This window comes from Cetorhinus maximus, chromosome 1 (genome assembly GCF_964194155.1).
Source record: "Cetorhinus maximus chromosome 1, sCetMax3.hap1.1, whole genome shotgun sequence".
Classification (NCBI taxonomy): Eukaryota; Metazoa; Chordata; class Chondrichthyes; order Lamniformes; family Cetorhinidae; genus Cetorhinus; species Cetorhinus maximus.
This window is the reverse complement of record NC_135879.1, coordinates 31,864,533-31,888,626: the sequence shown is the minus strand read 5'-3', so window position 1 is coordinate 31,888,626 and position 24,094 is coordinate 31,864,533. Positions and strand designations below refer to the sequence as shown.

The 24,094-nt window shown below is 47.4% G+C and overlaps 2 protein-coding genes across 7 annotated transcripts in view; both read left to right on the top strand.

Moving 5' to 3' along the window:
- intu (inturned planar cell polarity protein) overlaps positions 1-24,094 on the top strand; it is a 186,205-nt gene that overhangs the window by 82,315 nt on the left and 79,796 nt on the right. For 5 of the 6 annotated variants that reach the window (XR_013576316.1, XM_078539673.1, XM_078539679.1 and 2 more), the window contains exon 4: positions 6,916-7,125. The exons of the other annotated variant lie outside the window; for it this stretch is intronic. Coding sequence is in view for 4 of the 5 variants with exons in the window: in XM_078539673.1 (XP_078395799.1) it covers positions 6,916-7,125 (210 nt within the window). In the remaining variant the exon portion in view is untranslated. The remainder of the gene's footprint in view (positions 1-6,915; positions 7,126-24,094) is intronic. 6 annotated transcript variants of the gene reach the window in all.
- Positions 1,234-1,623, top strand: LOC144682566 (histone H2A-like). Its single transcript, XM_078545052.1, has one exon. It carries the CDS (start codon positions 1,234-1,236, stop codon positions 1,621-1,623), a length of 390 nt encoding a protein of 129 aa, XP_078401178.1.

Genomic DNA, 24,094 nt, shown 5'->3' with positions numbered 1-24,094 from the left:
TGCATTCACACGTTGTTTTGCTTGTTGTTCTTAAATTTTGCTCATCTGATGATTTACATTTTTTCAAACACTGAAGAATTAACCAAATTCCTGGAGGACTTCATAGTAAAAGCTTGAAGCCTCATTGACTCCCTATTACATCATTTGCAATAAAGTAAAGGACTGACCTGATCTATTTGTTGCTTTTTCTGCAAACTGGAAACTTCTGTATCTGGAAAATCTCTACCACCAATTGTCCAAGTTTTGAGACTGTAGCGAGCCTTCAGCGCTTTGGTAAGGATCTGGGAGTGGTAGTGTAGACTCCATGCTTGTCCTGAGCTCTGGATCTGTTGCTGCTTCAGTAGTTTGGCTTGTAAATTGTGATCTGTGCTGACTGCTGTCCAGCCTCCGGGTCTGTGTCTTAGAGCATCATGAGTGCAGCAGGTGCTAGCTGAGTTCTCAGGTGAGTCTTCAGTTTTCTTTGTTTATCCTTCCTCCAAGGATCTGTAGGTCTGTCATGTGTGCAGTCTTCTCTTGGAGCTTTTCTGGGTCTTTTACTCGGTGTCTGCTGCCACCATATTTCATCTTGTGTTGGGGGTCTAAATGAGGTTCTTTCGGGTTTGCTTGTTTCCCTAAGAAAGCTACTTTAGATTGTAGTTTGTAAAAAAAAAAAAAAAAAAATTCTTGTTTATTTACAGATTTATTTACATCTCAGTAACTCGACACGAGGTGGTTCTTCTCCTTCTGTCCAGATCTCAGTTACTTAATCATGTAACATTACATCATAGTTACATCAGTAGTTATCAATATCAGGTGCTTCTGATTTCAACCCATGAATAGTTGAGTGCATGATCAGTTGTTGGTTAGAGGTATCAGCTGTGGCTCAGTTCATAGCACCCTCGCCTTTGAATCAGAGGGTTGTGGGTTCATGTCCCACTCCCAGAAACCAAGAACTGTGATTGTACTCGAAAAGAGTTGCAATCTGTGACTGTTGATAACTCGATAAGAGTATCAGTTGTTGGTTAGAGGTGTCAGCTGTGGCTCAGTTCATAGCACCCTCGCCTTTGAATCAGAGGGTTGTGGGTTCATGTCCCACTCCCGGAAACCAAGAACTGTGATTGTACTTGAAAAGAGTTGCAAAACTGTGATTGTACTCGAAAAGAGTTGCAATCTGTGACTGTTGATAACTCGAAAGAGTATCAGTTGTTGGTTGATCCAACATTGGTCAGGACTTTGAGCAGGGGTGAGAACAGAATGTCCGGTCGCTGTAAAACTGGAGGCAAAGGGCGCACCAAGGCCAAGTCTCGCTCCTCCAGAGCCGGGCTCCAGTTCCCTGTTGGCCGTATCCACCGGCTGCTGCGCAAGGGTCACTATGCCGAGCATGTCGGGGCCGAAGCCTCCGTCTACCTGGCCGCCGTCCTCGAGTACCTGACAGCCGAGATCCTCAAGCTGGCCGGCAACGCGGCCCGGGACAACAAGAAGACCCGCATCATCCCCCGCCACCTGCAGCTCACCATCCGCAACGACGAGGAACTCAACAAGCTGCTGGGAGGGGTCACCATAGCCCAGGGTGGGGTCCTGCCCAACATCCAGGCTGTGCTGCTGCCCAAGAAAACCGGACACCCCAGCAAGGTTTACGCCTGAAGAGGCAACACCAGAAAAACGTAAGTTGTTGGTTGGTTAGTGTATGCCCAAGTTGTCTTCCATTGGTTTAGCCATATAAGGATGACTTCTTGCTGTGATAAACTGATCGAAGCCAGACAGGTAACTGCAATTAACTATTTTATTTCAATGTAAATTGTCCTATTCAGTGTAAATTGTTGTCTTCAATTCCGCTCATATCACTGTATCACACGCATCTTGTTTTCACATAATAAATATTGCCCTGAGCTTGTAGCCAGTCCTTCCTTACACCAGTCATCAGCCAAGATTGGCTTTCTCAGTTGTCAACTGGCAAACACCAAGTATAATAAGTGCTTTCAACTGATCTAGTACCAGAAACTTGGTTTGGGGAAGGCGATAATGTGTAGCTTTATATGGCTGAAAATGGGTTTTGAAGGGAGGCTTAGGCCTTCAGGTAAAACCTTTAATTATGGCATCAAAAAGCAATTCAGTGTGGAAGCGAGTCGGAGAGCTGGGGGTCAACATTTGCCTCAAAAGGGAGTGAGACAGAGTTATAACTGTTGTCTTCTGGGGAAGATGGAGGAGGTTTGGGCAGAGGTTTCACAGTTTGGAATGAAAAGATTCTCCTGGCCAAATCTGCTCGTAAATGCTTTTGGCTGCTAACTGATATTTTGGCTCAGTAGGAGGCGAGGAGACTCCTTTTCCCCAGTTTTTCATATGCTTGCTTATTAAGTTTAAGATTACATTTATATCTTATCCAAGCCTTTCCAGCATTTAACATTTCTTCATAAGCCTTAAAAACCATTATCTACATGGTGAAAGTATTTGAGATTTGAACTCACCCTGTTCTTTCCTCCCTCTTTGTTTGAATGCTAATTTTTTATGCCCTTGTAATCTAGCATAACCATGACTGTTCTAATTGAACGGTTAATGTTTGAGTTTAGTCTTTCACTTTTCAAATCATTGATTTACTGTACTTATTTTTTAGCATTTTCTGATTACTTTTATTTTCTCCACACTTTCCAAACAGTTCCCAAATTTTAATTTTTTTTTGGTTTTTAACTTTGAGAATGGAAAATAGAATTTTTTTATGACTGCTGATAACTTCATTAGTGGAGATATTGAGCTTTGTGAGAGAATACTGAATTAACAGAGCAGTGAATTTCGCACATTTGCACTATCTTGGGTTGGTGATGCAGATATTAATTTAGCCTTAAGGTTTCCAAGCTCTGATGAAGTATGGAGCACTGATGGAGAGGGGCTGATATGCCTCCTATGCTGTAAACCTCTATGGATGTTAATGCAATGACCCAAGTGTAAAATATTTGTATTTATCTGTATGACTTAAATTTTTGTGTATGCATTATTGTCCATTATGCAGCACTGAGCATGAATGATACTGATTAGCATCCCCATAAGAATGTGAGGCAAATTTTGCCCTATTTTCAACGTTAAGTTTTTGATAGTTTTAGAATTTTCCCTCACTTTATTATGTAGTTTTTATCCTGCACTGCTCCATCTTGAGCTGTTCAGCTCCTTTGCTCCACCAACCCAAACCTACGCCTCTGAACACAGCTTTGTGTCAAAGACTAAAATCCTGCCCAGCTCAATCCCAACCTCCCCACTAGTGTGGACCCAACACAGCAACTTGATCTGGCATCTTGCCAACTGTCTAACTTCATTTGTACAATCGAGCAAGCAGTCTCGCTGATATCATTCCCAGCTGTCTGCTTCTGACCCTACTTTTAATCATTTTATTTCCCCACAGTTTGCTTTTGCTGTTCCAAGTATCAAGGAGTTTGAGGTTTAGATCCTCCTATGATTTAACAGTTGAATTCCAATCTATTTGGTTTTGAGAAGTGTACAAAAACAGAGACCCTGAAAGCCAGGAGCTCTCTTTTGTTTAAATTACCAAATTGAATACTTATGCACAGCTATGTAATTTAAAATCTTCTCCCTGGCAAAATCTCCAAGCCCCTATCACCGCTCTCCTGTGAATATGTGAATACCCAGGGAAAGACAAAAATCTACTTTGAGCTGTCAGAGTTTTAGAAGTCTTTCTAGGAGGAGAGACGGACAAAAATGTGACTAGAAGGGATTGGTTTAGTGGCCTGCAGATGGATTGGGAAATGTGCAAAAGGAGAAGGAGGAGATGGGGTTGCAGAGACTTGAAGAAAAGAGAAGAGAAAGATTAAGAAAACCAGTTGACGAAAATAAAAGAGGGAGACAAAGTGTGGTAAATGAAAAACAGAAAGAAGTGAGTAGAATACAAGCAGGGTCTGCAAGCAAAGCCACAGTATATCAACAAGTTAAATTAAAATTTCCTTTTGAATTTTCAACATGACTGATTTGGTTTTGAAAACCTAGTTAATTGAGTATTTAAAACTCTCTCTTCTTGACAAGGAAGTCAATTGTAGTGTGTTAGTTGGTGATTATCGGTAATGCTGTCATGGAGTTGAATGCCCTGATTGCGAGAGCTGGAGTTAACTATGAATGTAATCCATAGTGGAGGGTTTATATTGTCTGATGTTACTGCCATCAGCCTTAATTAAATTTTATGCTGTTGGCCATTAACACGGATCAGGGGTTCCGAAACATTTGGGTTCGCAAGACGATCATTTGGGTTTGCCCCGAAGTAGCAATTACGACTGTTGAGCAGAGATTCCAGTGGGACAGTCCTGGGATTGGCGCTGAGGCTCCATTACATGCACACACATGATGGCCAGCTGTGAGGCCCCATCAGAGTCTTCAAACTGGTTGCGGACAAAGCCATTGGTCTCTGTTCAACAACTCCTGCACCCCATCACCCCACCAAACCCCGCTGAATCCCGTCTCCCCACCAACGCTGTGGTCACACTAATTTTCAAGCATTAAAATAGAGTCATAGTTTGTTCAGTGCCAGCTAGACCATTGTGTCCAATTCTGGGCACCACACTTTAGGAAGAATGGGAAGGCTTTGGAAAGGGTAAAGAAGAGCTTTACGAAAATGGTTCTAGGGATAAGGGATTATAGCTATGTGAATAGGTTGGAGAAGCTGGATTGTTTTCCCAGGAGCAGAGAAGACTAAGAGGACTAAGAGGAGATTTTACAGAGGTGTTTAGAATCATGAGCTGTTTAGACAGGTTATGAAAAGAAACAGTCTCCATTGGCGAAGGAGTAGACAATGAGAAGGCACAGATATAAGCTGGCTCTTCAGAAGTATGCATTCAGAGCCAAGTTTGTGGCACCACGAGCAACTCGGCTGTACAGGAGGTGAGGGAGAAGAAAGAAAGAGCAATAGTGATAGGGGATTCATTAGTTAGGGGAGCAGACAGACGTTTCCGTGGCTGTAGACGTGACTCCAGGATGTTATGTTGCCTCCCTGGTGCCAGGGTCAAGGATGTCATAGACTGGCTGCAGGAAATTCTCCTGGGGGAGGGTGAACAGCTAGAGGTCGTGGTCCACATTGGTACCAATGACTTAGGGAGGAAGGGGGATGTGGTAGAAAATTAACAAGCAAGACCGTAAATGTAGTAATCTCCGGATTACTCCCAGTGCCACGTGCCAGTGAGTACAGAAATAGGGGGATAAGGCATATGAATGCGTGGATGGAAAAAAAGGTGCAGAGGGAGGGCTTTAGATTCCTGGGACACTGGGTCTGGCTCTGGGGGAGATGGCATCTGTACAAGCTGGATGGGTTGCACTTGAACAGAGAAGGGACTGAGTTCCCTGCGGGGTGTTTTGCTAGTGCTGTTGGGAGGGCTTTAAACTAACTCGGCAGGGGTGTGGGAACCAAGAGAAAATATTAATGAGGAATACCAGAGTGCACAAAGTACTGGGAGGGACAGTTGGCACTGGTATAGAGAATAGTAAGTTAATAGGTGAAGTCGGGTGAGAGAGAAAGTAACAAACCCTTAAATTGGGGTTACTAGCATGTATGTGAATGCATGGAGTGAAGTAAATAAGATTGGGGAGTTACAAGCGCAGATTGCCATGTGGAAATATGATGTTGTGACGATAACAGAGACCTAGCTCAAGGAAAGGCAGAACTGGGTGTTAAATATTCCCAGGTACAAGGTGTTCAGAAAAGATAGGCAGGGAAGGAAAGAAGTGGTGGCAGTATTGGTTAAGGAGAGCATTGCAGTGCTGGAGAAAGAGGATGTCCCAGAGGGTTCAAGGATAGAATCAATTTGGCTAGAGCTAAGGAACAAAAAGGGTGCAATCACATTGCTCGGTGTAGCCTTTAGACCGCCAACTAGGGCGAAGGACGTAGAAGAACAAATCTGCAGGAAAATTACAGAGATGCAAGCATTATATAGTAGTTATAATGGGTGACTTTAATTACTACATTCGGGTAGAATGAAGGGTGGAGAGGGGCATAAGTTCCAGGAAAATTTTCTACAGTATGTGTCCAAACTAACAAGAAAGGATGCATTGTTGGACCTGGTTCTTGGAAATTAGGTGGGCCAGGTAGTTCAAATGTCAGTGGGGAAACATTTAGGAGACAGTGATCATTGTATTGTATGTTTTAGGATGATGATAGAAAAGGACAATAGGCAATCCAGAGTAAGAAAAATTAACTGGACAAGAGTTGACTTTGGTAGGGCAAGAACGGAGCTGGGCCAGATAGACTGGAACAAAAGGTGCCATGGCTGAGGGTATTGAATTAATAGTTTGAATCCATCTTTACCAAGGAAGATGGATGCTACCCAGGCCTTGGTGACAGATGAGGAAACTCTGTCACTAGAAGCACTCAAAATTGACAAGGAGGAAGTTTTGAATAGACTGTCGGTAATTACAAGGCACAGGGACTGGACGAGATGCATCCAAGGATATTGAAGGAAATGAGAGTAGAAATTGCAGGGGCACTGGCCATAATTTTTCAGTCTTTCCTATACTTGGGAGGTGCCAGTGTGCCACAGACTAGATCTGATGAAAGCAAAATACTGTGGATACTGGAAATCTGAAACAAAAACAGAAAATGCTGGAAGAAGGGTCATATGGACTCGAAACGTTAACTCTGTTTCTCTCTCCACAGATGCTGCTAGACCTGCTGAGCTTTTCCAGCATTTTCTGTTTTTGCCTCCTGTGTTGTGCTATCCTATGATTTAAAAGGAGGAGGAAATCAAAGGGTGTGTCAAGTTGAAGCTTATTTTTAAAATATAGGCAACAATGAAGATTAAGTATGCCCTATACTGGAAACGCAGTAAATGAATGGTGTAAATGCAACTGAACAGTGAAATCTGATAATTCCCGTTTCCTCAACATCAACGCTGTTTCCAATATTGCTTTCTTTGAGTGATTTCAATTTTCCTTTTTTATGATTTCGAACAGGTGAAGTTGACAATTGAAACCTTGAGCCCTGACCCAGTAGGAACGGATCTGTCTTTCACAAACCCTACTAAACCAATTCGCACTGACAGCAATCTGGTGAAGCTCTTGTGGGGTGAAGACACAACAGATCTCCAAATGGGAATTGACAACAATCCTCATATTGCTATGTATCTAACTTTAAAGCTGGAATCTGAAAATTCAAAGGAAAAGGTACGTGCAAAATTGTTATTATGGTGTATTTTAAAATGCTTGAGAGGCTGATTTTGTGAAATCATTTCACAGCTTATAGGAAGTACAGCATTACTTGGTAAAGGTAAGTCTGTTTGCAACAAGTAGGCCCTAACTAAACAATGCATCATTACATTGCACATGTTAGTATAATATTGGCAGCATTTGAGCAGTACCTGTGCAGAAACGATGCTCAATCATGCCTTTTTGGTGTGTGAGGAGCAGAGTAAAGTGCACAAATGAGATGATGTTAGCATTCTGCTACTGGTTTTTTTTTAAACTGATTGCAGGACACTAGTCGAAGCATCCATCAGTACTGCAGCTGATTGGCCCAGAGTTTGCGATCACAAATGAAGTAAGGGTGTTCGCTGCTAACCTCAAAGTAAGGCCAGAATTTTCTGGACCTGTTGGTGTTGGGTGTCATGGCAGGTGGGGGAGGACAATATGGCGAGAAAGCCAAAAATCGGTTTTATGCCGCTGTGAAACCAGTTTGCCATCGTCAGTTCCACCCGTCGATGGCTGGCTGCGTTTCCCGCTGCCGCACGTTAGGAATGTCATTTTAATACATTTGCATCTAAATATGAGCCCTACTTGCTGGAATCATCCCCTGCCCTCCAACGTCAAATTTACCACCCACATCAGCGTGATTTCAGAACGGCGTACTTCACGACTAGCTTTAAAAGATGTGCACCTGACGACCTGAATTTCGAGAGGAACTCGGAGGTGAGTGCACACGACATTGCGCAGCACTTGCGAACATCACCCGTAGGATATCAAGGAATAGCATTCATGGAGGCACAGGCAAGCCGCTTTTTCCCAGCTGGCTTTCAGTGCAGCGCCAGGGCTTGGGGTGGAGGTTGAGGGAAGCATCCACGCACTTGGAAAAGCTTGTCAAAAGTGAGCATTCTTCGGCAATTGAGACCATTCAACAGCAGCTCCATTGACATGCTTGGAGTCGGGCCTCTGAAGATTTTCTGCCCACTCAAGCAACGTGAAAACATGAAAGTGCCACCAAATGCTCCAGAACTTTTCACCCCACGGGTGCAGACTGCAAATTAATATCCATTTTAGTGGGCAGCAGAACAACTGGATGACTGGGCAAGTTGTAGAATCCCCTTGTGAAAGGTGGCCATGGCGTAGTCAATGGTGGAGGTACTCACAGCCCCTTGCAATGTCTTTATTAAGGATTGGACCAGTATCCATTATGGTTTAAGCTAACTGCGCAGCCTTGCAGTGCGGGTTAGGAGAATGCCTGAGCTGAGAGCACTGCATGTAGTCCAGTGGCTGAAGCTGCCGCCAATCAGTCGGGTGGAGGTGGGTGGGTTTCGGACAGCCAATGAGCGCGCTACACACTGGCCATCCAAGTGGTGACCAGCATGCTCTTACATGCATGAAGAGGCCTTCAGACTTAACCAAGAGAGGTTCTTAGTACACCTATGCTAGCCCACACACCTCTCTTTTTGATCCTGCAGGAGGAGAACATCAGGACCATGGAGCCTGGCGCTTTAGCAATATGCTTCATGACAGAGACCAGAGGAGAAGGAGAAAAGAGTGGCGGAGGTGCCTGGCTCAGCCAAGGGAGGAACACCCTCCTCAAAATGAAGGGGCAGCAGGGTCTGCTGCACACACAGCTGAAGATCCACAGCCAGCTGTCACTCGTAGGCGCTTTGCTAGACCCAGGGTCTATAGATGGCACCTGTCGTTCCTGCAGATGACTGAGAACCAATGTCGCCAAAGACTGCGCATGTCGAGGGTTGGTCATATGTGCCACCTGCTGCAGGATTTGGTGACATGGAGGCCATCCACTGCCAGTGGCCATGGAAGTGACCATGGCACTCAATTTTTACGCAAGTGGCTCATTCCAGGGCTTCGTGGGTGACCTGTGCAAGATCTCTCAAGCCTCCACACATACTGTATTGTTAGGAAATAGAGATAGTTTAAGTTATTTATATTTGTATTTGTAGGTGTTAGGAATGAGTTTTAGCTTTAAAGTTTAAGTTTGGTTTGTATTTCTGAATCTGTGTTAAGAAAAGGTCAAATTGAATTTTAGTTTTACTTTAAAAGGTGCCTGCATTTGTAATGAGAGTTTTATGACTGTTGCAGCTAAGTTAAACAAACAAGAGTAGAGAAACTGGGCTGTTGCCTAGCAACAGGGGTCCAGAGAAGTAGGTCCCTCCCAAAGACACACGCAAGAAACTAGAAACAACAGTTTTGTTTTGGAAGCTGTTTGAGTTTAGTTGGTTTTGAAAGTAGCTACCAGGAGAGACTGGAGCAAAGGGGACAGATAATCCATCCCAAGCTAAAGAAAAGACCCCAAAATCCAGGGGGTTCGAACAAGGGAGAGTCTTAAGAAGAACTTCTAGTCAAAGGAAGGACAGGAACCTAGAAAAGGTCCTGTTAAGCGAAGTTAAGAGAAAGGGGCAGAGAGAAAGGCTCCAAGCATCAGATTTAAAGAGACAAAAGCTGTAGAAAGCAGATTTAAAGTGAGAACAGCTTGCAAGAGGCAAGAAGGTCCAAAGAGATGGCTGAAGGTCTAATTCTTTGCTATAGGCACATGAAGCAGTGGTATACTGTTGACGGCTGAGTCAGTGAGAGATTGAGTGCATGGAAGGCAGCTTGAATGCATGTGGTGATCCAGGGGAGAGGAACATTGGAAGGAGGGTTCGAAACCCTGAAGGTGAACCCTTGTGGAAGTCGTCTGAGAGGAAGCATCAGTTTGGGAGAAAATTCAAAGGCGAGTTCTTGGAGAGTGGAGATTGGAAACCCTTGCATGAAAGATGGAGTGCAGTGAGGCCGGTTGGCTCACGGTGTAACAAGCATCTGGGGGGAGTTGAGGAGGGATACATAACATCTGTCTGGGGTGGCATCTGTCACTCAGTTTGAGTGTGATGTGTCTGACCACAGGTCGCCAATTGGTTTACATGGACTGTACTTAATGTGAACATTAGAGTCTAAGATAGCTTTTGTAACTTAGGTTATCCTTACAAACCTGTATATATCTGTAAAGGTATAGTTGTGGGTGAATGAGTATTGTAATATAGTTAGTCTTCTCTTGTTTAATAAATGTTTTATGCTTTTGTTATAAGTTCATTAGTTTACTCCGGTAACTGTTCAGTAGTACCCCTCCACGTATCTGAACAAACAAACAAACAAAGGTTAGGATCTATAAAGCTGGGTTCCACCCTGGGATCAGGCCTGTCCAGTGGTAACCTCAGCTGGGGATCATAACAGTTTCCAGAAGGCCACAGACCCCAACTTCGCGAACTTTGTGCGTTTCGCCCGAGATCGGGAAAGACAGGAAGTAAGAGTTCTGGGATTTGTGCTGATTTCTGGTTTTCCACAGGTGCAGGGTGCCATTGACTGCACTCACGTGGCGCTTAGATCTCTGTGGCAACAAGCAGTCAACAATGTTAGCCCAAAGGGCTTACACTTGCTGAATGTTCAGCTGGTGTGTGCCCACCATAAACACATCCTACAGGTCTGTGCACAATTCCCAGGAAGCATCCATGACTCCTACATCCTTAGCAGGTCTCAGATCCCTGACATCTTCCAAGATCCAGAGGCTGCAGGGTTGGCTCCTTGGGGGCAAGGGCTACCCACAAGGATGTGGCTGATGACGCTCGTGTGGCGGTCTCCGACTGTAGCCGAGCAATTGTATAACAAGGCTCGTGCCACGAACCAGACTTTGGTGGAGCAAATGATAGGCATCTTGAAAATGAGGTTCCGGTGCCTTGACAGGTCCGATGGAACACTGCAATACAGTCCCATTGTCGCTCACTGCACGCTCTACAGCCTGGCATTGCAACAGGGCGGTGACCTGGCTGAGGAGGAGATGAAGGAGCTGCACGTATCCTCTGATGAGGAGGACGATGATGAGGTCCTCGAAGACGAGAATGCCAGTGATGAGGCCATCACACTGGCCAGATGAGGCAGGCACTTGGGAGGCCCCCATAGCCGCAAGATTCCTGGAGCAAGATGACCAGATGCAGTGAGGACATTCCTGACATCCTCACCTTGCATCTATGAATGCTTGACTTCTGTGTGGCTGATGGCAGCACGTACCCTCAGTGCTGAGGCTCATGTCATGGAGACACAGCAGAGGCCCTAATAGTTGCTAGATTCCAGGAAGATGATGACGACGACATGCAGTGAGGACACTCTACAGATCTTCACATTGCATCTGTGAATGTCTGACTCCTGCCTGGCCGAGGGCAGCTTGCTTGCGCTCTGTGATCAGGGCCATATCATGGAGATGCAGCTGTGAAACTTTAAATGCACCTGATCCTTTTGTCATCCTTCAGCATCTGGCCCCTTCAGGAGCACAGTGTCACCGATTACAAATGCTGAAGAGATGGGGGGCCAACCCCACTTCCAAAGGCACTGAGAGTACATAGAGAGAATGACGGAACTCTGCCTGCCAGTGACATTCTGGCAGCAATAACCAGCACCATCAGGGTGCAGGCATCACTAATGTGTCCAGTGAGTGTGAAACTGAACCATCCCTTTGGTCTGAATGTTACACACTGCACAGTGAAGAGACCCTGAACTGACACATCTGCCTTTATCTTTTGTAGGAACCAAGGTTTCACATCTGAGTGACAAGAACACTGCTCATTAGAATAAGGAGCCATAGACAATGAGACATTCTTGGGATAAAAGCAAAATACTGTGGATGCTGGAAATCTGAAACAAAAACAAAAATAGCTGGAAAAACTCAGCAGGTCTGAAAGCATCTGCGGAGAGGAACGTAGTTGACATTGATTCCGTATGACTCTTCATCAGAACAGTTCTGATGAAGAGTCATACGGGCTCGAAATGTCAACTGTGTTCCTTTCCGTAGATGCTGTCAGACCTGCTGAGTTTTTCCAGACATTCTTGAGAGTTTATGTTCAATAGTTAGCATTAAATACAAGTGATTAACACCCATACCCAGGCTGTGCAACTACATCTCCTTACGTGCAGCTCCTGTTTGTAGATCAGAGGGGCCTCGGTGGCTCCTTCCAGGCGTTGCCTGTCTTTTACCAGGACCTGATCAAAGTCTGGAACGTGGCCGCCACGCGACGCAGCTCTTCCCCCGTCAGGAGTAGCGGCTATCGTCAGAGAGCCGCTGCTCAGGAATCCGCCCCTCCGTCCCTTTCAGTGGCTGGTGGAGAGGAGGGCTGTGGCTGCCGGGGTGACCAGGGTCGGGGACGTGCTGGGTGGCGGAGGACTGGGCTGGATGCTCCCGCAGGAGTTGGCGCGTCGCGCGTCAGTGAGTGTCCAGGTCGCAGCCGATGCCATCCAAGACCTAAAAACGGTCGTGCTCGGACCCGAAGTCATTTTAGGTCTGGAGGTGGCCCAGGTGCGCGGTGATCTTCCGGCTGAACGTTCCCCTGTTCGGACGGAATTCCACATTGGCCCCAAGCCCCGAACCCTCCCTCGGGTGCCGGTGCCCCGCAATAATATGAGCCGCCTCGGGGACATGCCCTCCGTGCCATTTGGCACAGTACAGAGGGGTTTTCTGTATGGACTGCTGCTGCACACCTTCCATTTTCTCGCCCTGGTCCGCCGCCCGGACACGCCCTGGCGTGCCTTGTTGCCGTCCGGCGGCGGAGGCCCCCGATGGGAGGCCCTCTACGGAGGAGTTCTCCCTCTTTCTATCGGGGACCTGGGTTGGAGGGTGTTGCATGCAGCAGTCCCCTACAATAGGAGAATGTTTAGGTTCACGGACTCCCAGGACACATGCCCTTTTTGCGGTCTTGTGGAGTCCGTGGACCATGCATATATAGGGTGTCTTAGGCTGCACTCCTTTTTTAGTTATTTAAAAAATCTTTTATTACTATTTTGTTTGCACTTCAGTCCCACGCTCCTGATCTACGGACACCCGGTGCGGAAGGGGGTCGGGAAGGAGGAGGACCTCCTCGTGAACCTGCTCCTGGGTCTGGCCAAATTGGCCATCAACAGGTCCAGGCAGCGGGCGATCGACGGGGGAGTCCCGCCCGATTGTTTGTCCCTCTTCCGCGGCTACGTTCGCGGCCGGATGTCCCTGGAAAGGGAGCACGCGGTGTGTGCCGGCACCATCGAGGCCTTCCGTGCCCGGTGGGCACCGCAGGGACTGGGGTGTTTTGTTGACCCCTTTAATCATATCTTAGCTTGATGTTTTTAAGGTTCCTTTAAAAGTTTTTCCTTGATTTTACAGCTGACCTGACTTAGGGGCTGAGCTTGATTTCTCCCTTGTTTTTGTTAATTTAGTTTATTGTTTTGACTCAAAAGAGTTACATCTCCTTACGTGCAGCTCCTGTTTATAGAGCAGAGGGGCCTCGGTGGCTCCTTCCAGGCGTTGCCCGTCTTTTACCAGGACCTGATCAAAGTCTGGAACGTGGTCGCCTCGCGACGCAGCTCTCCTCCGTCAGGAGTAGCGGCTATCGTCAGAGAGCCGCTGCTCAGGAATCCGCCCCTCCGTCCCTTTCAGTGGCTGGCGGAGAGGAGGGCTGTGGCTGCCGGGGTGACCAGGGTCGGGGACGTGCTGGGTGGCGGAGGACTGGGCTGGATGCTCCCGCAGGAGTTGGCGCGTCGCGCGTCAGTGAGTGTCCAGGTCGCAGCCGATGCCATCCAAGACCTAAAAATGGTCGTGCTCGGACCCGAAGTCATTTTAGGTCTGGAGGTGGCCCAGGTGCGCGGTGATCTTCCGGCTGAACGTTCCCCTGTTCGGACGGAATTCCACATTGGCCCCAAGCCCCGAACCCTCCCTCGGGTGCCGGTGCCCCGCAATAATATGAGCCGCCTCGGGGACATGCCCTCCGTGCCATTTGGCACGGTGCAGAGGGGTTTTCTGTACGGACTGCTGCTGCACACCTTCCATTTTCTCGCCCTGGTCCTCCGCCCGGACACGCCCTGGCGTGCCTTGTTGCCGTCCGGCGGCGGAGGCCCCCGATGGGAGGCCCTCTACGGAGGAGTTCTCCCTCTTTCTATCGGGGACCTGGGTTGGAGGGTGTTGGATGCAGCAGTCGCCTATAATCGTAAAATGTGTAGGTTCACGGACTCCCAAGACACCTGCTCTTTTTGCGGTCTTGTGGAGTCCGTGGACCACGTGTATATAGGGTGTTGTAGGTTGCACTCCCTTTTTAGTTATTCAAAAAATCTTTTGTTACTGTTTTGGTTGCACTTCAGTCCCACGCTCCTGATCTACAGACACCCGGTGCGGAAGGGGGTCGGGAAGGAGGAGGACCTCCTCGTGAACCTGCTCCTGGGCTTAGCCAGGTTGGCCATTAACAAGTCCAGGCAGCGGGCGATCGACGGGGGAGTCCCGCCCGATTGTTTGTCCCTCTTCCGCGGCTACGTTCGCGGCCGGGTGTCCCTGGAGAGGGAGCACGCGGTGTCTGCTGGCACCATCGAGGCCTTCCGTGCCCGGTGGGAACCGCGGGGACTGGGGTATTTTGTTGAGCCCTTTAATCACATCTTGATTTGATGTTTGTAAGGTTCCTTTAAAGTTTTTTTTTCCTTGATTTTACAGCTGATCTGACTTAGGGGCTGTGCTTGATTTCTCCCCTGTTATTGTTAATTTAGTTTATTGTTTTGACTCAAAAGAGTTACATCTCCTTACGTGCAGCTCCTGTTTATAGAGCAGAGGGGCCTCGGTGGCTCCTTCCAGGCGTTGCCCGTCTTTTACCAGGACCTGATCAAAGTCTGGAGCGTGGTCGCCTCGCGACGCAGCTCTCCCCCGTCAGGAGTAGCGGCTATCGTCAGAGAGCCGCTGCTCAGGAATCCGCCCCTCCGTCCCTTTCAGTGGCTGGCGGAGAGGAGGGCTGTGGCTGCCGGGGTGACCAGGGTCGGGGACGTGCTGGGTGGCGGAGGACTGGGCTGGATGCTCCCGCAGGAGTTGGCGCGTCGCGCGTCAGTGAGTGTCCAGGTCGCAGCCGATGCCATCCAAGACCTAAAAACGGTCGTGCTCGGACCCGAAGTCATTTTAGGTCTCGAGGTGGCCCAGGTGCGCGGTGATCTTCCGGCTGAACGTTCCCCTGTTCGGACGGAATTCCGCATTGGCCCCAAGCCCCGAACCCTCCCTCGGGTGCCGGTGCCCCGCAATAATATGAGCCGCCTCGGGGACATGCCCTCCGTGCCATTTGGCACAGTGCAGAGGGGTTTTCTGTACGGACTGCTGCTACACACCTTCCATTTTCTCGCCCTGGTCCGCCGCCTGGACACGCCCTGGCGTGCCTTGTTGCCGTCCGGCGGCGGAGGCCCCCGATGGGAGGCCCTCTACGGAGGAGTTCTCCCCCTTTCTATCGGGGACCTGGGTTGGAGGGTGTTGCATGCAGCAGTCCCCTACAATAGGAGGATGTTTAGGTTCACGGACTCCCAGGACACATGCCCTTTTTGCGGTCTTGTGGAGTCCGTCGACCATGCATATATAGGGTGTCTTAGGCTGCACTCCCTTTTTAGTTATTTAAAAAATCTTTTATTACTATTTTGTTTGCACTTCAGTCCCACGCTCCTGATCTACGGACACCCGGTGCGGAAGGGGGTCGGGAAGGAGGAGGACCTCCTCGTGAACCTGCTCCTGGGTCTGGCCAAATTGGCCATCAACAGGTCCAGGCAGCGGGCGATCGACGGGGGAGTCCCGCCCGATTGTTTGTCCCTCTTCCGCGGCTACGTTCGCGGCCGGATGTCCCTGGAAAGGGAGCACGCGGTGTGTGCCGGCACCATCGAGGCCTTCCGTGCCCGGTGGGCACCGCAGGGACTGGGGTGTTTTGTTGACCCCTTTAATCATATCTTAGTTTGATGTTTTTAAGGTTCCTTTAAAAGTTTTTCCTTGATTTTACAGCTGACCTGACTTAGGGGCTGAGCTTGATTTCTCCCTTGTTTTTGTTAATTTAGTTTATTGTTTTGACTCAAAAGAGTTACATCTCCTTAACCTTCCTAACCCTGCCGCTGTGTCTTGGTGCTCCATGACACCCACAGTGAACATGGAGGCAGCGTGCTGACAGCTGCACCCTGTCTGTGATGACCATGGCGGGCATCCTCTGGAGGGCTGAACCTTGAAGAGCCCTGGCTTGCTTTCGGGGTCCTGCTGTGTGGCAGTGGCACCCTCCTTGGCCTGTGGAGCTGGAGCTACTGGGGTCACGGGAAGAGGGGATTCAGATGGGTCGAACACTCACGGAGTTACCTGGTGATCCTCCTCCATATGGGTACCTGAGGGCCCCTGGCTGACTCCTTGAGGAGAAGGGGAAGCTGGAGTGAGATCAAGCTGTCCTACACCCCTCTCACATTGACACTGTTGGAGGCTAACTATGGCGTCATCAATGGAGGTCAGCCCGCGCAGCAGTGCAGGACCAATGTCCTGGACCAAGGTCTCTAAGGTGGCTGCCATCCTACCAGTGTTGACCTCAGCATGTTGGCATGCTGGCGCTTTCACCTCAAACTGAAGGCGGACGGACTCCTCCATCACGCCTTGCAATCTGAAGAGTGGAGCAGACATCCCTTCCTGATGTTGCCGAGCTTGCCTTTGCAGCTCCAGCAACTGAGGTATGACCGAGTCCAGAGGGTAGTCATCTGACTCGGGCTCAGCAGATTTCTGGCCTACAGCAGTCCTCAGTGCTGGAAAACCGGGAAGTCCCTGCCACTGCCTGCTATGGATTAGATGGTGCGATGTGCTCACCAGATTGTAACCCTGAGGCTACTCTGGAACTAACTTCCATCGAGATGTGTGCCTCTGTGCTGGTGGAGGGTGTGGGTGAGCGCTGTGACGGGCCTTCAATAGGTGTCATTGGATTCTTCTTCTGAATTGTCTTCGGGGCTTGACCTGAGGACCTGGCTCGTGGACCTCTTCGGCTGCTTCCCAGAAGTGCCTGCGAATTCAAGGAGAGATAATTGGTGCATGGCAGGGAACTGAGGAACAGGAGAACTGACACTCATCAAGGTTATCTGATGGATGTTGCACTGCTGGATCCTCACTTGGTTGAGCATCGCTAACCTTACCGTCAGCACAGGAATGGTCCAGATCATCGCCGGCCAGCTCAATGGCTCTGTTTTCAAAGTCAGTGAGGACCTTGATGTCGGACATTCCTCCACCAGTCTGCGACCTCTCCCTTTTGTTGTATGCCAGCTTGTCTTGCATGAAGACAGATGGAGAGTGTAAGCAGGATGCCTGACAGGCCAGATGAGAAGGATGCCTGGCATGTGAGGACATGACCCGCAGAGTAGATTGAGGTGTGTGTGTGAGAGAGTGAATGGTGATGTCCCTTGAACTGGCAGTGAGTGAGATCCCTGTGGATGTGTTGATGGGTTTGTGAGTGTGTGAGTTGAGTGATGAGAAGAATGACTTACCCTGGCAGAATGGAGGAGATCATTCATCCTCTTCCAGCACTAGGTGGCTGTCCTCTTGCAGGATGTTGGCACTGACCACCACTGTCCTCTTGCAGGATGTTGGCCACTGCCTCCCATGCTTGATTGGTGACTTTACTTTTGGTCTTTTCCCAGAGCGGGTGTAGAGGACTTCAGGACAGGCCTCTACTGTGTCCAGTAGGCGCCTGAGGGAGGCATCGCTGAATTTGGGGGCAGCATGTTTCCCCTCTTTGGCAGCATGACTTTGCCGTAGCTTTTGATCCCTTAGAGAGTGCTAGCGCTGTGCAGGGGCACCCTTTATATTTGGCACCCAGAGTACTGAAGGCCTGAGGTGACTGCGGGGCTTGCAAATCAGAGGCCGTCCTGCCAGCGATCCGGCGTGTTTCCTGGGAAAGCATTATTAATGAGGCAGGGCATGCCAGGAATTGGACGGTATGGCACAAAAACCCACCATTGCGGCCAGTGGGTAAAACAATCTTTTTCCCACCTGCTACCACACTTTGTGAAAATCTGGAACTATTCCGCCCTCAGTCTCGCTGAGACTTAGTGAGAGAGATCTAGTGATCTCTCTAGCAAGAAACTCACCTCCATCACTGCAACTGATTGCAGTGTTTTTTACAGGGCATTCCCAGGGTGAAGTTGGAGTGATGTCATCAGAGTGTCCAAGCAGCCAGTCACATTAAAGGATTTTCACAGGCTCGCAAACCGGGAACAAAAAGCAGTAAAATAAAATCACTTAATTTTTTGCATAGAGCACATTAAAGATTGGGGACATAACGCATGCGGTGAAGGTGGTAGCTAAAACATTCTGGAAAAACTTGTTAAAAATTATTAAACAAATTTTTTTAAATATCTAATTAATCATTTGATGACACTCCACTGTTGTAAAATTATTTTTCAGGGCAAGTTCTGTTGTTCATCAGATTTTATTAATCGCACTGCTGTTGAAAATTCAGTTACACCTGATTTGAACAAGGTGTAACTTTTTATGGGATTTCTAATAGCAATGTGGGGGCAGGATGGTTGAAATTCTCTTTAATTTTGGTGATTGCTGGCTGTGAGGGGGTGGTGGAGGAGCAGCCACAATGCAGCCTACATCAGAGTCCTGAGTGACAGAGTGCAAATTCAGGATTTCCATGCTAATCTGCATGCGCCAGACACCCTGAGTTTGTGGTCAGTTTCAGAGGGATAATGACTGCCACTTCTGACTGTTTGCCTTCAACCCCTTTCTGCAAGTCATTCAATTCAGTATATTCAACAGGTCTGACAGCATCTGCGGAGAGGAATACAGTTAATGTTTCGAGTCCGAATAACTCTTCATCAGAACTAAGGAAATATAGAAAAGAGGTGAAATATAAGCTGGTTTAAGGGGGGGTGGGACAAGTAGAGCTGGATAGAGGGCCAGTGATAGGTGGAGATTGCCAAAAGATGTCATAGACAAAAGGACAAAGAGGCGTTGACGGTGGTGATATTAGCTAAGATATGTGACATTAAGGGTAGAAAGCAGGACGAGCAAGGTACAGATAGCCCTAGTGGGGGTGGGGTGTGATGAAGGGATCGAAATCGGCTAAAAGGTAGAGATAAAACAATGGATGGAACTTTAGATCATGAACTCTCTCCTCCATCCCCACCCCCTTTCCGATCCCCCCTTTTCCAATAATTTACATATATTTTTCTTTTCCCACCTATTTCCATTATTTTTAAATGTGTTTCCATCCATTGTTTTATCTCTACCTTTTAGCCTATTTTGATCCCTTCACCACACCCCACTCCCACTAGGGCTATCTGTACCTTGCTCGTCCTGCTTTCTACCCTTAATGTCACCATTAGCACATATCTTAGCTAATATCACCACCGACAACGCCTCTTTGTCCTTTTGTCTATGACATCTTTTGGCAATCTCCACCTATCACTGGCCCTCTATCCAGCTCTACCTGTCCCACACCCTCTTAAACTAGCTTATATTTTACCTCTTTTCTATTTTTCCTTAGTTCTGATGAAGAGTCATTCGGACTCGAAACGTTAACTGCATTTCTCTCCGCAGATGCTGTCAGACCTGTTAAGTTTTTCCAGGTATTTTTGTTTTTGTTTTGGATTTCCAGCATCTGCAGTTTTTTGCTTTTATCAATTCAGTATATTGTTTTTCTTAAAGCAGAAGTCTGACTTTGCACCAGTGAAATGAATATGAGCTTTTTGGAGTATCAAATTCCTTTCACAATGCATATCTTTCTTGATTGGTATTATAAAATTTGGGTGACATTGTTCCACCAGTGTTTTAGTGCAGCATAAAGACATAAAGTGCCAGTGCTAGACAGAAGCTGCAGCTTGTCTCAGAAGAATTGGTACTCTACCATGTTGAATGCCAAATGGAGGAAGCACAGAGGGTGGCAAGGACATAGAATGTACCCTGGGTGGGAGAGCGATTCCCACAACCAACAGATCAGATCTAAGCTCTACAGTCCTGCCATATCCAATAATGGATCATGTGGATAACTAAACAACTAAAATGAGGAAAAATATGCCCATCATCAATGATGGGGAAGCTCAGCACATCAATGCAAAAGACAAGGTTGAAGCATTTGCAACCATCTTCAGCCAGAAGTGCCAGGTAGATGATCCATCTCGGCCTCCTCCTGAGGTTCCCAGCATCACAAATACCATTCTTCAGCAAATTCGATTCACTCCATGTGATATTAGGAACTAGCTAAAGGCACTGGATAGAGCTTGGGCTATAGCGTTGAGAATATTCCAGCAATAGTAGTGAAGACTTGGGCTCCAGAACTAACTCCACCCCTAGCTACAACACTGGCATTTACCCAGCAATGTGGAAAACTGCCCAGGTATGTCATGTCCACAAAAAGCAGGACAGATCCAACCCAGCCCCATCAGTCTATTCTCGATTATCAGCAAAGTGATGAAAGGTGTTGTCAACAGTGCTACCAAGCAGCACTTACATTGAAATAACCTGCTCACTGATGCTCAATTTGGGTTCTGCCAGGGCCACTCAGTTCCTGACCTCATTACAACCTTGGTTCAAACATGGACAAAGAGTTGAACTCCAGAGGTGAGGAGAGAGTGACTACCCTTCACATCAAGGCAGCATTTGACCGAGTGTGGCATCTAGGGACCCTAGCAAAACTGGAGTTAATGGGGGTCAGGGGGAAAGCTCTCCACTGGTTGGAGTCACACCTAACACAAAGGAAGATAGGTGTGGTTGTTGGACGTTACTCATCTCAGCCCTGGGATATCACTCCTGGAGTTCCTCAGGGTAGTATCCTAGGCTCAACCATCTTCATCTTCTTCAATGACCTTTCCTCCCTCATAAGGTCAGAACTGGGGATGTTCACTGATGATTACACAATGTTCAGCATTCGTGAATCCTCAGATTCAGTAGTAGTCCATGTCCATATGCAACAAGACCTGGACAACACTTAGACTTGGGTTGATAAATGGCAAGTAAAATTCACACCTCACAAATGCCAGGCAATGGCCATTTCCAACAAGAGAGAATCTAACTATCTTCCCTTGACATTCAGTTGTATTACCATCACTGAATCCCCCACTATCAACATCATGGGGATCACCATTGACCAGAAACTGAACTGGACCAACCATACAAATACTATGGCTACAAGAGCAGGGAGTTCGGAGACGAGTAGCTCATCTCCTGACTCTCCAAAATTATCCGCTATGTACAATGCACAAGTCAGGAGTGTGATGGAATACTCTCCACTTGCCTGGATGAGGCAGCTCCAAAAACACTGAAGAAGCACAACACCATCCAGGACAAAGCAGCCTCCTTGATTGGTACCCCATCCGCCACCTTAAACAATCACTACCTCCATCACCAACACACAGTGGCAGCAGTGTGAACCATCTACAAGATGCACTGCAGAAACTCACCAAAGCTCCTTCTACAGCATCTTCCAAACCTGTGACCTTTCCCGCTTAGAAGGACAAGGGCAGCAGATGCAATGGAACACCACTACCTGCAAGTTCCTCTCCAAGCCACACACTGACTGACTTGGAACTATATCATCATTCCTTCACTGTAGCTGGGTCACAATCCTGGAATTCCCTTCCTAACAGTGCTGTGAGTATTCCTACAATACATGAATTGCAGTGGTTCAAGAAGGCAGCTTACCACCGCCTTCACGAGGGCAATTAGGATGGGCAATAAATGCAGGCTTAGCCAGCGACGCTCAGATCCCATGAACGAATAGAAAAAAAAATCAAGACCTTCTAGCTTCTGGTGGACCTTGGGGATGTTGTAGAGTGAAGTTTCAGTGTTCACCTTCAGGTCGTCAGCCTATCGCCGATCCCTGTGGACTCCAATGTCCACTGAGGCAACAGTGGCATCCTCAGACACCCCTGCCATGGCCTTCCCAGCAAGTATGGCCTTCCCGGCAAGTTAGACCCTCAATGAAATAAAGTGAAGTCCAGGGACCTTGTGTGCAGACCAAACTCTAGTCCCCGACATTGTATTCGCATAAAAAGAGCACAAGCCCTGCTATCTGTGTCTGTGCCATTTTGCCTTATCTTTGCACCAAGAGAATTGGTTGTACTTTGGGGGTAACAGTCGGTAAAATACACCCTTACATACAGTTAAGTCCCACCTTTCACGACTTCCTTGTTCGCATATTTGCTTATCCGCGCTAAAGCTTTTTTACACCAGATCACCCATTCTGTGAGCAATTGTTTGCTTACCCACATTTCCTTTCCGCTCACTCATTGAAGATACTTTATTCCAAATGAAATTTATTCCATTAGCCATGATGGAGCAAAGACCTTGGCAAGTTTTAATGAAGAGATGATGTTGAACATTCTGGAAACAGATTCTTTTATTAGCCCTGGTCGTGGACATTTAATTATCTTATTTAAGCACTTTTCTGACGGGTGAGAAGTGGAATGGTTGCAACTGAAGTGCAGCCCAAATGGAGAGATTAACCTGGAAATGTCCGAATCTCTCGGCCCAGAGCTGCAGTAACGGGTCTGTTCAATTTTGAAATGTTGACCAATTTATTTGTCTTTTTATGTAAAAAGCTTCTGCTGGTTTTGAGGTGATCCATGTTTTCCTTAAATGAGCATTGTGTCTTCCTAAAATTTTCAATACATGTCTTGGATGTTAAAAGAGCAGATAAGCCTGTAGTTGGATTCTTTTGTTTCAACATTGAGCTCAAAGTCCCCCCATCTGTCACATACCACAATTTGCTGTACAGTAACTGCACACACCAATGCTGCCCTCATATTGCTGGAACCCACCCAATTGATTCCCATTGTAAAGCATGATCGTCATTCACGATTTTGGTTTTGTGAGAACGTAACCCCCATGAACAGTGGGACTTTACTGTGGGGCATTTGATGAACTAGATTTGCAGTGGAATTGAAGGATAAGGGTTTGTATTTTTGATTCCCTAACTCTGTAGTTATTATTTTGAATAAGCAATCAAAATTTAGTACCTAGCAGATATAGGTGGTTCTCCAGGTACAAGATAGGGAAGTGAGGAGAGAATGTGTCTGTTTGATGCACCGCTAGTTCCTGGCTCAGAAGTGAAATCAGTTTAAGGCTTGAGCGCAAGTCTTTCAATTACCACCTTGACCAATAAAGGTATATCGTGTGGAGAAACATAAGCAGAAAGAAAATCAAAATGGGACAGAAGTGCAAACTTCTTAAATACCAGAGGTGATTTTCAAAACTGAATTTGAAGTAATCATAGGCCAGAATTTTACATTCAGCGTGTGGGCGCGTGCCCGACATGCCGGAAAGTAAAATGACGCATGCATCCTGACATCACTGCGCACCATCGCGATATTTCGGTCGGTGGGCACGCAATGAGGAGGGAGGCGCGCCCACCATTAATTAACGGGCCAGTTAAGGCCCTTGAACCCAATTGTCGGTGATTTTACGTAGTCCGTGCGATTTTCAGGGCGTCGCACAGCTAGGCTGGTAGGCCACATTTTCAAAAACCTCATCCACGGGCAGGATAAGAGGGGTGAGTGGACTTGCTAATGCGAGTTGTTTGTACTTGAGGTTATAAGTTGCTGCTGCTGGCTTGTGTGAACAGGACAACTTCATTTCGCTTCATAGAACCATAGAAAAGTTACAGCACAGAAGGAGGCCATTCGGCCCACCTTGTCCATGCCAGCCCGGGGACACCCAAGTGCCCTTTCTAATCCCATTTTCCTACACTCGGCCCATAGCCCTGCAGTTTACAGCACTTAAGGTGCAGATCCAGGTACTTTTAAAAAGAGTTTAGAGTTTTTGCCTCTACCACCAACTTGGGCAGCGAATTCCAGACATCCACTACCCTCTGCGTAAAAAAGTTCTTCCTCATGTCCCCTGTACACCTTCTGCCACTTATCTTAAATCTATGTCCCCTGGTTCTAGAATTCTCCATCAAGGGAAACAATTTTATCCTGTCCACTCTATCTATTCCCCTCATAATTTTGTACACCTCAATCAAGTCACCTCTCAGCCTCCTTTTGTTCTAAGGAAAATAACCCCAACCTATCCAATCTCTGCTCGTAGCTTCACTTTTCTAACCCTGGCAACATTCTTGTAAACCTCCTCTGCACTCTCTCCAGAGCTATTACGTCCTTCCTGTAATGTGGTGACCAGAACTGCACG

Bases quoted from the DNA above. Each gene is read 5' to 3' on its own strand.
- LOC144682566 (XM_078545052.1), top strand. From the start codon at position 1,234: ATGTCCGGTCGCTGTAAAACTGGAGGCAAAGGGCGCACCAAGGCCAAG.